At 49.8% G+C, this 13,344-nt stretch overlaps 1 protein-coding gene across 10 annotated transcripts in view; it reads left to right on the forward strand.

Annotated features, from left to right (window-relative positions):
- BCOR (BCL6 corepressor) overlaps positions 1–13,344 on the forward strand; it is a 126,667-nt gene that overhangs the window by 96,348 nt on the left and 16,975 nt on the right. For 7 of the 10 annotated variants that reach the window (XM_007991417.3, XM_007991407.3, XM_007991410.3 and 4 more), the window contains exons 2-6: positions 3,684–3,809; positions 5,136–5,214; positions 6,484–9,315; positions 9,970–10,023; positions 10,498–10,684. In XM_007991417.3, coding sequence (XP_007989608.1) covers positions 3,724–3,809; positions 5,136–5,214; positions 6,484–9,315; positions 9,970–10,023; positions 10,498–10,684 — 3,238 coding nt within the window. In that variant the 5' untranslated portion in view covers positions 3,684–3,723. The remainder of the gene's footprint in view (positions 1–3,683; positions 3,810–5,135; positions 5,215–6,483; positions 9,316–9,969; positions 10,024–10,497; positions 10,685–13,344) is intronic. The other 3 variants (XM_007991419.3, XM_037992913.2, XM_007991418.3) reach the window with 1 other exon arrangement.

Genomic DNA, 13,344 nt, shown 5'->3' on the forward strand with positions numbered 1-13,344 from the left:
GCTCACAGTGGAACAGGTTGGTGCTTGTAAAGTGCTTTTCATGAGTGACTTCACACATCTTGGCACTTCTGGAAGCATAGCCTGCATTTGGAAGAAGTGGGGGGTGGAGGTGGGCATTGAAAAATAAAAGCAAACGAGCTTCATCTGTAGCTGCAAAGCACCCTGAGGCGCTGTTTGTCATTGAAATCAGATCATTTGCCCTCTCCACCATATTCTGCTGCCAAGGGTCAGCAACATCAGTTTCGAAGCACTTGGCCTTAGAGGTATAAAAAAAGGCCCCAGCTATTTCAACAGCAGCTTCTAGAAGTTCGATGTCCCTATACTTTGCCTCCTAGTCTCTTTTTGTTTCTTACCGCAATGTCCCCTTCATTGTACATGCCAGAGAAACCAGGGTGGGGTGTAGGTAAAGGTGACCCCTGTTCTTCAGTAGAGGCTTGGTGTGAGCCGTATGGCCTTTGCAAAGGAGGCCCCTGCTTTTGTGGGTTTGGACTGCTCTTTGTCACCCGGGAGGAGGGCCTCCTGCGAGCCAGGGCCGTTGCTCATTGGCCCTTTCCACTCCTCCATCTTTGGCCAGGAATCCGAAGAGTTAAAAGTCTTTAGCTTGTTGCAATGAAATTATGGCTGGCAGTGGCGCCGCTGTTTGTTCAACAGACCTCCACTTTTAAACAGTTCACAAAAAGTTCATGGGGCAGCTAAAGATTATAAGTGTGTGTGTGTGTGTGTGTGTGTGTGCGCGCGCGCGCGCGCGCACGCATAAGTCCACAGCAGGATCCAACAATGTGTTCCCCCCTTTTGCTTTTATGTTCAGCCCCATCCTCCACCCCTTTCCTCCCAAAACACATAAACACGCAAACACACACACGACAGTGAACCGCTCTGCTAGCCTCAACCCTCCATCTGACCCTGTGCATTTGAGAACACTTCGTTCTGATGGCTGGTATCATTTATCTGTGCACCATAAATATGGAAAACCCCGAAGGAGGAGCCCTAGAGAAGGGGAGATGCTTTGAAAGCACCCAGTAGGTCCAGGTGCCTGTAAACCGCAGTCACATTTCTGCTAAGTCCAGGTGGCCTTTGCTGAAGAAAGGCCCTTTGAAGGGAAGCAGCCGCTGGCCTTTTTGGGGCTGGGCCTCAGTATAGTGATTCTGTTTCCCAAGAAGGTGCCGGGAGGTCCTTTGCACGAGGTGTCTACTTAAGGGAGGTGGGTAAGAGACAGGTTTGTGTTTTTTTGAGTTTTGCTCTTATTGCCCAGGCTGGAGTGCAGTGGCGCGATCTCGGCTCACCGCAACCTCCGCCTCCCAGGTTCAAGCGATTCTCCTGCCTCAGCCTCCCGAGTAGTTGGGAAATGCAGGCACGCGCCACCACGCCCAGCTAATTTTGTATTTTTGGTAGAGACAGGGTTTCTCCTTGTTGGTCAGGCCGGTCTCAAACTCCTGACTTCAGGTGATCCACCCACTTCGGCATCCCAAAGTGCTGGGATTACAGGCGTGAGCCACCTTGCCCGGCTGGAGGCAGCTTTTTTAAAGGGGAGGCGAATTTTTAAGAACGGGGACACCAGAAGATCGAGGTTCATTAGGCACACACTTCTTCCCTCATCCTTTTCTTGGGGGTTTGATTGAGTGACCCTTTGGTTCATGATATAATTTCTGCATTTCATCATGGCACAGTGAGGGGATGGCATGGTGCAGTCCCACTGCTGTAGCCTGATGACAGGGACACACTGGCACCCGGGAATGATGCTCCACCTTCTCTGTTATCCTACCCAGGATGTCCTCCTTTTGTTAGAAGGGGCAGCAGGGGCCGGAGAGAGGACACTGCCACTACATTGAATGTGCCTTGTGGTCTTCCCAGCACTAGTGGTGGCCTTCCCCACTTGATTTGTGTATTTGCAAGATGGAAGAAAAGCCCACGAACCCTTATAGAACCTTCCCCAACAGCCGAGTCAGTCTTTCTGGGGCGCTATGGCTAGCCCACTGGAAGAGCTGCTGTCTGGAGACCCTTCCTAGGGAAGTAGCTTTCCAGAACCCCATCATGCCTGATGCCTCTGCAGATTTCTGCCTTTTTCTTGGACCCTTTCTCTCTCTTCCAGCCTCATTGTTGAGCTCTAACTATACGTGGTGTGTCGGTGTATGTGGATTTTGATTAACAGACGTTCTTCTATGGATGGGGGTCCATGGGGGATGCTGGTGGACAAAAGACCTAGTTAGGACAAAGAAATGAGGAAGTACAGACCGCCTTTGGGATTCCATCCCCCAGGTGTCCCCCTAACCCCCACCCTCAGTCACTCTCACAGAAAAGTCCCCGGACCTGGTGCCTCCAACCCAACCGACCTGGCAGTCTGCTCCGTGTGCTAAAGTGTAAAAGCAAGCATTTGCATATTTTTTCCTTCTAACAAAGGAAATGTGTCGACTTAGGGAACATTTGGGCTTTCGGAAACTGTGTGGGTGGGTGTGTGAGGGAGGAGAAGAAAGTTCCCCTGATGATCTGCACACCAATTATTTCACACCCAGGTTTGGGTCCCGTGGAAAAATGCCATGGCCAGTCCGGACAAGGGACACTGAGATGTGTTTGTGAGCAGGGAATTGCCGAGGGCCATCGGTCCCAGGCATTAAAGGCTCCCCTACTTATTAACCCAGCATTTAACAGCAGGATATGGGCTGAAGCGCAGTCAAAAGAAACGGCTCAACCTCCAAAGAGCAATTAAAATCCTGCACGAGGATAAATCACGCGCCGTGATAATCCTGTTAATAAAATGCAGCTTGTCCTGACCCTTCACTCATGCAGCAAACTAGAATGTGATGTGGGTGGGGGCGATGGGCAGAGGAGGTAAGAGGGGGTGGGAGGTGGTCTGAGCTCCTCTGCCTTGGCAACCTCCCCCTCCCAGGAGGTGGAAAATGGGTGGCTTCTGCTGGCTCCCCATGTGCCAGCGGCTTGGAGCCCATCAGCCAGGGCTGCTAAGACTTCTGTGCTCGCTAATGATTTCTCGTCCCCAGCGAGCAGGCGTCATTGAATTACTCAGCCGCCTCCCTCTGTAGCTTCCAGGCAAAACCAACCGGGTTAGGTGCTTAATCTAATCCAGGGCTCCAGTGGGACAGGTCACCAGCCCACCGATTCTTTTTCACCCTCAATCTGTAAGTTGCACACACGACAGCCTTGGAAATTCAGCCCTAGAAACGCAGGTAGTTTGAGACCTGGACCTGCTGCTCACCTCGGTATTGTGCCTTCCACCCTTCTTGCACCCTTTTGGCCCCAGGAAAGATCAGTTGTGTGCCTCCCAGTGATGCAGCATCCCTGAACCTATGTCAGAGCCTCCCCTTGTTGAGTCAAGTCTTCTCTACCTTCTTTAACAAGTGGCAAGAATGAATGACCACTGTACACTTTCAGAGGAAAGGGGGTGGGCGGGTGCTGTGGTGTGTCCTGGATGCATTCTGTGCCTTGGATGAGGCTGCCTGTTTCGAATTAAACTTCTTCCCCAGCCCCAGCACCTCCTACCAGGGAAGCTGCCTGCCCCTTCGCTGTCCCTTCGAGTCAGGTGTCTGTCCTTGGCTCCCAGACCACTGTAGACAGCAGGCACAGCCTGCCTTCCCGATCTGCATCCTATATGAATCACCTAGAAAGAAGCGCCCTGTTTGGCTCTCCTTTACTGAACCTCCTGGGATTTTTTTTTTCTTTCCTTTAAACAGACTAGACGCTTGAAGCAAAGCTGCCATCCCGGAAGACGACATGCTCTCAGCAACCCCCCTGTATGGGAACGTTCACAGCTGGATGAACAGCGAGAGGGTCCGCATGTGTGGGGCGAGCGAAGACAGGTGAATGCACCCACCTGGGCCAGGCCTGAGGGGAGAGTGGGCACCTTCCTCACGCTCCTGAGCGGAGCCCATGTCCATGCTGAAGCCCCCCTCACCTTCTCACAGCCACCGTGGGCCCAAAAGGGGTGGGAAAGAAAGAGCTCCTGCCTAGTCGGCCGCTCTTGATTTACAGTTTTAACAGGCAACCTGGCTCAGCGAAGCATTGCCGCCCTTTAAAAGATTAGCCCCTAAAGCGGCCTTTCAATGCACTTTCGTCCTTAATTTATTATTTCATATTTATGAAGGAGAATTAATCCCAGTCTATATGCTGCTTTAACTCTAAATGTCAGGAGTGTGGGCCCAGGTGGAGCAGCATTCGATGTGCTTTTAAAACAAATAGTTTGCTCAGTAATAAATGGGGAGAGAGCCACCCTTTTCCTTCGTTGAAGCCCAGGATCTCTCATTGTTCCAGGAGGCCACCGGCACCTGCTTTTGGTCGCCAGACAGCTCTGTTATGCTTCCTCATCTGTAATTTTGGAGTGTGGGGTGGAGGCAGCTAAGCAGTAGATGATTGAAGCTGCTCTTTGGGGTAATGAGGAAACTTTTCCTCTGCTGCTTGTCAGCGATTTTTATCCTGGGGATTTGGAAGTTGGCACCAAGCACTTTCTTTATCGATGCTCTCTGATAACAAGTCCCAGGGCAGCCGCAGCAGCCTGGCACAGATGTGCAACTTCCTCTTCAGCCTGGAACAGCTGACATTTGTATGATACTAGTGTGTATCCCCCTGTCATTTTGACAAAGGCAGTCAAATATGGCTTTTTTATCACCATGGAAACCAGTTTCGTAGGACATGGTCCCTAACTTTGTTTTGGGAAAAGTTTTGAAAGCCTACCCTCCTGGGTAAAACGGAAGTGGTTGAGGCCACCAGCCCGTAGACTCCAGCCTTCCAGCCCTGTTTGGTATTTGGCTGTGTTACCACTTCATGTCTACCCTCCAGGAGAGTTTATAAGGGTTGGCTGGGACAGCCGAGCTCCAGTTGGCTTACTTGACCTCTAGAGAAAAAGATCTTGAGGGAGAAGTGGTTTTGCTTAATTTCTGGCTTACCTACCTTGGTGATATCATATTTGTGATTCATGAAAGCTTTGCGTTTCCTTTGTTTTTCCTGGTCAAGTTGAATCACCATTTGGGGGCAACTTTCAATATGGGCCATTGACAGCTGGTGGGGACGGAGGGTTAAGGACAGTTTTTAAAATTGGGTTAGTAGAAACTGGTCTGTTCTGGGGAGATCTGTGAAAGATAGATTTAGTGAGGAATGCTTTCATGAAGTTGGTATATCCTTTTAAATAGGAAAATCCTTGTAAATGATGGTGACGCTTCAAAAGCCAGACTGGAACTGAGGGAAGAGAATCCCTTGAACCACAACGTGGTAAGAGATTAACAGCTTCTGTTGATGCCATATCTGCATATCAGTGATCTGTAATCAATTGTATTAATTTGCAGGCCTTTAAAGGGTGGGGAATGGGGTAGGGGTGGCGGTTCAGAGCAGGACTGAGTCGGAGGCCTCTGTGACAGGACAAGGCCCCCACCTAAGCTCTTCCTGTCTTGCCTTCCTGCCTCGCCACACATGTCCCTGTCCCCTAGTGACTGGTGGGATGTGTACTCTCTTTTCTTCCATAAGCTGAATGCCACATCAGCGTTCCCAGCTGGATAAATTTCCAGCCTCCAAGTAGCCCCTTAGGGTTTACCTTTCCAGTAAAATAAGAAACACAGGACTGTCACTTCAGACACAAGGGAGAAGAAGTCAGAAGACACAACCACAGTTTGACCCATGGCCTCTTTATTGATTTAGAAATGAGGCTGTTAAAGTCTTCTGTTCCTGTTGTCCCATCGAAGATTGTTTCTTGTTCTGTTAAGTCATGCCTTCCTGCACCCAGGGGAAATGAAGTGAACACCCACCCCCAAACCTGACAGGCCCAGGGTGGGTTAGTGTGAATTCTGTACTCCATGAGGGTGATGCTGAGAGTTTTGGAGTTGGTGGCTTCTCAGTTGTAGCAAATAATTTTTGCTGAGAAGGTAAAAATTTTTAGACTTTTTTATTTTTATTTTTTAATTTCGATTTTTTTAGAGATGGAGTCTCGCTTTGTCACCCAGGCTGGAGTGCAGTGGTGCAATCTTGGCTCACTGCAACCTCCACCTCCCGGGTTCAAGCAATTCTCTTGCCTCAGTCTCCCGAGTAGCTAGGACTACAGGCGAACACCACCACACCCAGCTAATTTTTTTTTGTATTTTAGTAGAGATGGGGTTTCACCGTGTTGCCCAGGCTGGTCTTGAACTCCTGAGCTCAGGCAATCTGCCTGCCTTGGCCTCCCAAAGTGGTAGGATTACAGGCGTGAGCCATTGCGCCTGGCCAAAATCTTCAGACTTAATAAATGACTGAATTAATGTATGGGCCTCCAGTCCAAAGGGACCAACGTTTTCCCTGCTTCCAGGATACTAGTTGAGAGGTGAGAAGGCAGGCAGCAAAGGGGTTTGGATAAAGGGGAGGGGAAACAGATCCCCACCCCCTAAAGCCTGTCTTTAACCCTTTCTGCTTGAATGTTAAGGCTGATGGCACGTTGAACTAGTTGGCAGTGTCTTTGGGTACTGCTGCCTTGAAGGAGTGCCCCAGTAACACCCGTGTTGTTCTTCTGCAAAGGTGGATGCGAGCACGGCCCATAGAATCGATGGCCTGGCAGCACTGAGCATGGACCGCACTGGCCTGATCCGGGAAGGGCTCCGGGTCCCCGGAAACATCGTCTATTCTAGCTTGTGTGGACTGGGCTCAGAGAAAGGTCGGGAGACTGCCACGGGCACCCTAGGTGGCCTTGGATTTTCTTCGGAAAGAAATCCAGAGATGCAGTTCAAACCGAATACACCCGAGACAGTGGAGGCTTCTGCCGTCTCTGGAAAACCCCCAAATGGCTTCAGTGCTATATACAAAACACCGCCTGGAATACAAAAAAGTGCTGTAGCCACAGCAGAAACACTGGGCTTGGACAGACCTGCCAGCGACAAACAGAGCCCTCTCAACATCAATGGTGCTAGTTATCTGCGGCTGCCCTGGGTCAATCCTTACATGGAGGGTGCCACGCCAGCCATCTACCCTTTCCTCGACTCGCCAAATAAGTATTCACTGAACATGTACAAGGCCTTGCTACCTCAGCAGTCCTACAGCTTGGCCCAGCCGCTGTATTCTCCAGTCTGCACCAACGGGGAGCGCTTTCTCTACCTGCCACCACCTCACTACGTCGGTCCCCACATCCCATCGTCCTTGGCATCACCCATGAGGCTCTCGACACCTTCGGCCTCCCCAGCCATCCCGCCTCTCGTCCATTGCGCAGACAAAAGCCTCCCGTGGAAGATGGGCGTCAGCCCTGGGAATCCCGTTGATTCCCATGCCTATCCTCACATCCAGAACAGTAAGCAGCCCAGGGTTCCCTCTGCCAAGGCGGTCACCAGTGGCCTGCCAGGGGACACAGCTCTCCTGTTGCCTCCCTCGCCTCGGCCCTCACCCCGAGTCCACCTTCCCACCCAGCCTTCTGCAGACACCTACTCGGAGTTCCACAAGCACTATGCCAGGATCTCCACCTCTCCTTCAGTTGCCCTCTCGAAGCCATACATGACAGTCAGCAGCGAGTTCCCCGCGGCCAGGCTCTCCAATGGCAAGTATCCCAAGGCTCCGGAAGGGGGCGAAGGTGCCCAGCCAGTGCCCGGGCATGCCCGGAAGACAGCGGTTCAAGACAGAAAAGACGGCAGCTCACCTCCACTGTTGGAGAAGCAGACCGTTACCAAAGATGTCACAGATAAGCCACTAGACTTGTCTTCTAAAGTGGTGGATGTAGATGCTTCCAAAGCTGACCACATGAAAAAGATGGCTCCCACAGTCCTGGTTCACAGCAGGGCTGGAAGTGGCTTAGTGCTCTCCGGAAGTGAGATTCCGAAAGAAACACTATCTCCTCCAGGAAATGGTTGTGCTATCTATAGATCTGAAATCATCAGCACTGCTCCCTCATCCTGGGTGGTGCCCGGGCCAAGTCCTAACGAAGAGAACAATGGCAAAAGCATGTCGCTGAAAAACAAGGCATTGGACTGGGCAATACCACAGCAGCGGAGTTCATCGTGTCCGCGCATGGGCGGCACGGATGCCGTCATTACTAACGTTTCAGGGTCAGTGTCGAGTGCAGGCCGCCCAGCCTCTGCGTCACCCGCCCCCAATGCCAATGCAGATGGCACCAAAACCAGCAGGAGCTCTGTAGACACCACACCATCCGTTATTCAGCACGTGGGCCAGCCCCCAGCCACTCCTGCCAAGCACAGTAGCAGCACCAGCAGCAAGGGCGCCAAAGCCAGCAACCCAGAACCGAGTTTCAAAGCAAACGAGAACGGCCTTCCACCAAGCTCTATATTTCTGTCTCCAAATGAGGCATTCAGGTCCCCACCAATTCCCTACCCCAGGAGTTACCTCCCTTACCCAGCCCCCGAGGGCATTGCCGTAAGTCCCCTCTCTTTACATGGCAAAGGACCTGTCTACCCTCATCCAGTTTTGTTACCCAATGGCAGTCTGTTTCCTGGGCACCTTGCCCCAAAGCCTGGACTGCCCTATGGGCTGCCCACCGGCCGTCCAGAGTTTGTGACCTACCAAGATGCCCTGGGTTTGGGCATGGTGCATCCCATGTTGATACCACACACGCCCATAGAGATCACTAAAGAGGAGAAACCAGAGAGGAGGTCCCGGTCCCATGAGAGAGCCCGCTACGAGGACCCAACACTCCGGAATCGGTTTTCCGAGATTTTGGAAACTAGCAGCACCAAGTTACATCCAGATGTCCCCACCGACAAGAACCTAAAGCCAAACCCCAACTGGAATCAAGGGAAGACTGTTGTCAAAAGCGACAAGCTTGTCTACGTAGACCTTCTCCGAGAAGAACCAGATGCTAAAACTGAGACAAACGTGTCCAAACCCAGCTTTGCAGCAGAGAGCGTTGGCCAGAGCTCTGAGCCCCCTAAGCCTTCAGCCGAGCCGGCCCTGCAGCAGCACCGTGATTTCATCGCCCTGAGAGAGGAGTTGGGGCGCATCAGTGACTTCCACGAAACTTACACTTTCAAACAGCCAGTCTTCAGCGTAAGCAAGGACAGTGTTCTGGCAGGTACCAACAAAGAGAACCTAGGGTTGCCAGTCTCGACTCCATTCCTGGAGCCACCTCTGGGGAGCGATGGCCCTGCTGTAACTTTTGGTAAAACCCAGGAGGATCCCAAACCATTTTGTGTGGGCAGTGCCCCACCAAGTGTGGATGTGACCCCCACCTATACCAAAGATGGAGCCGATGAGGCTGAATCAAATGATGGCAAAGTTCTGAAACCGAAGCCATCTAAGCTGGCAAAGAGAATCGCCAACTCAGCGGGTTACGTGGGTGACCGATTCAAATGTGTCACTACCGAACTGTATGCAGATTCCAGTCAGCTCAGCCGGGAGCAACGGGCATTGCAGGTGAGCCCCCCCCACCTGAATTTCAGTTACTTTACCGGTGGTTGTCAGTTTTTTAATGTGTAAAGAGGACTGGGGGAGTATGGTAGGGCAGGGCACCAGGCAGATTTGGTGAATGAAGCTTGTGGTAATTTGAATGTATGCAATGTGGCCAGTAAGAGAACGTGAGTGGTAGCACTGAGGCGTGTCTGGATGCTTTAAGTTATTCTGTAGATTATAAGGGAACTCCACTCAATTGCTGATAACAGATGTTTTAATTATTGTGAAGGGTATCTAAAGACTGCATGACGTTTACCTATCAATTGCTTTGATTTCTCTGCCTGTAAGATAACAAATATACCTAGAAGTGCTGCTTAGAATGCCTTACTTGATACCTGGTGATGTGTAGCAGCCGCATGTCTGTGGGATTCATGCAAATTTTTCACCAAAAAGAAAGGAAAAAAAAAAAAGGTGGCTTAAAGGGATACAGTGTGTATTTAATTTGCTAGTGAATTATGATAGATGTTGTATAGGAATTTCCTTAAGATATTTTACTTTTAATTAAAAGATGAATAAAGCCAAATTGTTTTGCAATGTTAAGAAAAAAATTGGTTTATGCTTATAAAAATGGATGAAGTTATCTAAATGATCCATTGAGTGCCCATTTTAATTACATAGATGGAAGGATTACAAGAGGACAGTATTTTATGTCTACCCGCTGCTTACTGTGAGGTCAGTTCTTCAAATTTTTATTACTAGAATCTTACATAAACCTTTTGAGTTAAATTTCATTTCCAAATATACAAAGGGAAGTTTGTGGGCCATGGTCGTCTTTATTCATTGTGTATTTTGTTTCTTTTCTGTTGTGTTTTTGTTTTGTTTTCTTTGCGTTGTGTTTTCGTTTTGTTTTATTTACCTTCAAAAGAGAATGTCTGTCTGTATGCAATAGTGTATGTGTGGATATACATACACACCGCATATATATCTATATACACATGACTTTATGAATAAAGAATGTGTGACTACTTACATATAGATACTCTTAAGTTTTATCTGTTAAACTTTATCTGAGTTACATCTCATAAATTGTGGTTGGTTTTGGGCACTTTTCTTTGAAAATACTTTCCTTTAAGATAAGGCAAATGAAATAGCTTTTATGGTAAGGTGTTGTTTTTTTTTTTTTTCCCATCTCCATTCTCTTTCTAGCGTGCAATGATGCGCTTCTCAGAGTTGGAGATGAAAGAAAGAGAAGGTGGCCACCCAGCAACCAAAGACTCCGAGATGTGCAAATTCAGCCCAGCCGACTGGGAAAGGTTAAAAGGAAATCAGGACAAAAAGCCAAAGTCGGTCGCCCTGGAGGAGGCCATTGCCGACCAGAACGAAAGTGAGAGATGTAAGTAAACCCGAGCAGTTTGCTGTGTTGGCATCTACTCGGAGAAATGGGCTGCTTTTGCCATGCATGGAGTGAAGGGCCGACTGTCCTTATGAATGGTGGCAACCAGGAATGAGGCGTCTGTGAAAGACAGTTTCCTGGGACACATCTTTTTTTCCAAAAAAGCACTGGTTCTAGAGCTGATAACAGTCTAATGTAACACAATGTAGCAGAGGTATGGCAGTAGCAAATTTGGTACAGGGACAGGTTGTATTTTGTAGCAGTGGAATGACACTTCCCAGCCATCTCCTGTCCCACCCCTGTGGTGACAGTCTGATGTGGAATGGAGAGTCTTATATTCTCCCTCCAAAGGCATAGATGTTGTTGAAGTAGAATGAACATGGTGAAGTCACCATAAAGAAGAGCATGATGATTTACCATAGGGGGTGGGGGAGAATTGGCCACAGAATCCAAGACAGCCTGGCATGCATGAGGGGGCTCTTCTCACCGGACAGAGGGCAACTTGCATTTTGGAGGGGAAGTGATGTGAAGAGAAAGCTAGTATCTTCCTCAGGACACTCCCTTTGGTTCTTACAGCAGGTCCCATCCCCACCGCTCCCCCAACCAAGAGGGTTGACTTTGGTATTTGCCCAGGAGTCTTCCAGGGTGGTAAGGTGTGTCGGTAGCAAGTGGAGAAGGTCTTCCTCTTTCTTTTTTAAATGTGCAAGCTTGAAGCTTTAGGTCTGCTTGCAACATGAGAAACCTCATTGGGCGAAGGAGAATTAGGGTGTCTGGGTGAACTAACTGGAGGAGTGGGTGCAGAGTCCTCCTGAGACAGGACACTTGAAAGTGTTGGGTATGTTTGAGAGCTCCCCACCATGGGCCATCGGAGGTTTGACATTCACAACGCAGTTCATTGGTGCCTGACACAGTTTGGGAAGAATGTGTGATCAGGGAGAGTGTGCTTCTTGCTACTTGGAGCACACACCCCTCCCTCCACTTCCAGCTCATCCCTGGGAGCAGACTAAGGCCACCTGCCAGGATCCTGGGTAAGCTAAACCAGGACTGATTTGTTGTAAGTCATTGCTGAAGAAGGTAGTTTCTGTTGCTAGTAGGTGGTGGCCTTACTCAAGTGACAGGGACTCAATGTACCTGAAGTTGTTCACTCTTCCTCGAAGGGTGGCTACAGGGCGGCGGGAAGTCCAAGCCACTCTTGGGTGAAGTGGCAAAGAAAGCCTTGCCCCTCCCTGATGATTGCTGCCAACTCGCAGTCCCCCTTCTGAGTTGCCTCAACATCAGCTCTTGGGAAGGTTGTCAGAGGGACCTGGGAGAAGTGGGCAAGGCCGAGTTGAGGGGGAAGGTGCTTCTAAGAGAGGGAATGCCATACATGAGAATCCCTCTTTGTTCTGAGTAGATGGCTGGGGGCCTGGAGGAAGGGACAGGAACTTAGCGAGCTTCCAGCCTTCTTGCCCTTGCTCTGGTTTTTGAGTAACGTGGCCAGACCCTCCATTCACATCTGAGTAACTCGGTGTGGCTAATGGGGAGCAGGGCTCGAGCCCCACATGATTTAGAAAGGCCTCCCTTTCCCCTTCTGTAAGTCCCTCCAAGCTTCGTACCAACAGGCTGTGTTCTTGGAGCACCCGGGGCCTCGCAAACCATAAGTCACCACGTAGTGCTCCTCAGGTAATGAGCCATGGCAGGGAGAGCAGAAAAAGGGGTGGGGGAGGGTGAAGGCTCCTTTTTAAATACTGGGGCCAAAGAAGAGCTGGGGCACCATTGGTTTGTGGTTGATCGAGAGGAGAAACCTAGAGGAAACATTGTCCTTGCTGCTGCCACTGCCATCTCATCCAGGGGACAGCAGGTGCTGGATCCGTTCAGCTGCAAATTCACTGAGCCGTCTCGGCCATCACGTCTCTTGTGGATGTCATTGTGGCCCAGAGCCAAGCTGTGAGCATATGGAAACTGGGGTGGAGATTTGGGGCAGGCAGAGGTCACAAAGAGGGTAGAGGATGCCACCCCAAAGCCTCTCCCTTCCACTCCTGCAGCATCAGTAGCTTCTGAGATGGCAAGTGCTTCCTGTATGGCCTCAGCTGCCTGCATGTGGGTGCATCTTGTTGGGAGGGCTTGTTTAGGAAAACTGAATTAACTGGACAACACCGTGGTTAGGATTTTCATTGACTCTTAGTGATAGTATGGGTTGCTGAATTTTTCATTTAGAAATTGAAGGTTCATTAATAGGAATGATCAGTGGCATTTTGAAGACGGGGTAGGGAACACAGAGGTGTTGGGCTCTTCCTTTTTTTTTTGGTTTTTTGTTTTTTCAGTTTTATTATTTTTACTGATTGATTTACTTTTGTTGATACATATTAGATGTGCATATTAGCCCTTCCTTCTTGAATTTGGGTGTCTGTCTCCCTTGGCAGCTACTTGACTTGTGTGGACCTAGGACTCACTCAGTGGCAATGCCTGAGTGGGAGCTGGAGAAAGCATTGAGTGAAAATGAAAGGGTTTCATGGGACTTCTTGGCTCAGGAAACTTCTCTTCCGGGACAGCAACCCCTATGTACTTTGTAAACTACTTTGAGTTTGGGCAGACAGATGACTACCAATGCCTGTGCTGGAGAGGGTAGAAGTTATAATATGGTTGGCCTCTGTTGGAGGTGATGTTACCTGCAGAGGGAG

Source organism: Chlorocebus sabaeus, chromosome X (genome assembly GCF_047675955.1).
Source record: "Chlorocebus sabaeus isolate Y175 chromosome X, mChlSab1.0.hap1, whole genome shotgun sequence".
NCBI classification, from domain to species: Eukaryota; Metazoa; Chordata; class Mammalia; order Primates; family Cercopithecidae; genus Chlorocebus; species Chlorocebus sabaeus.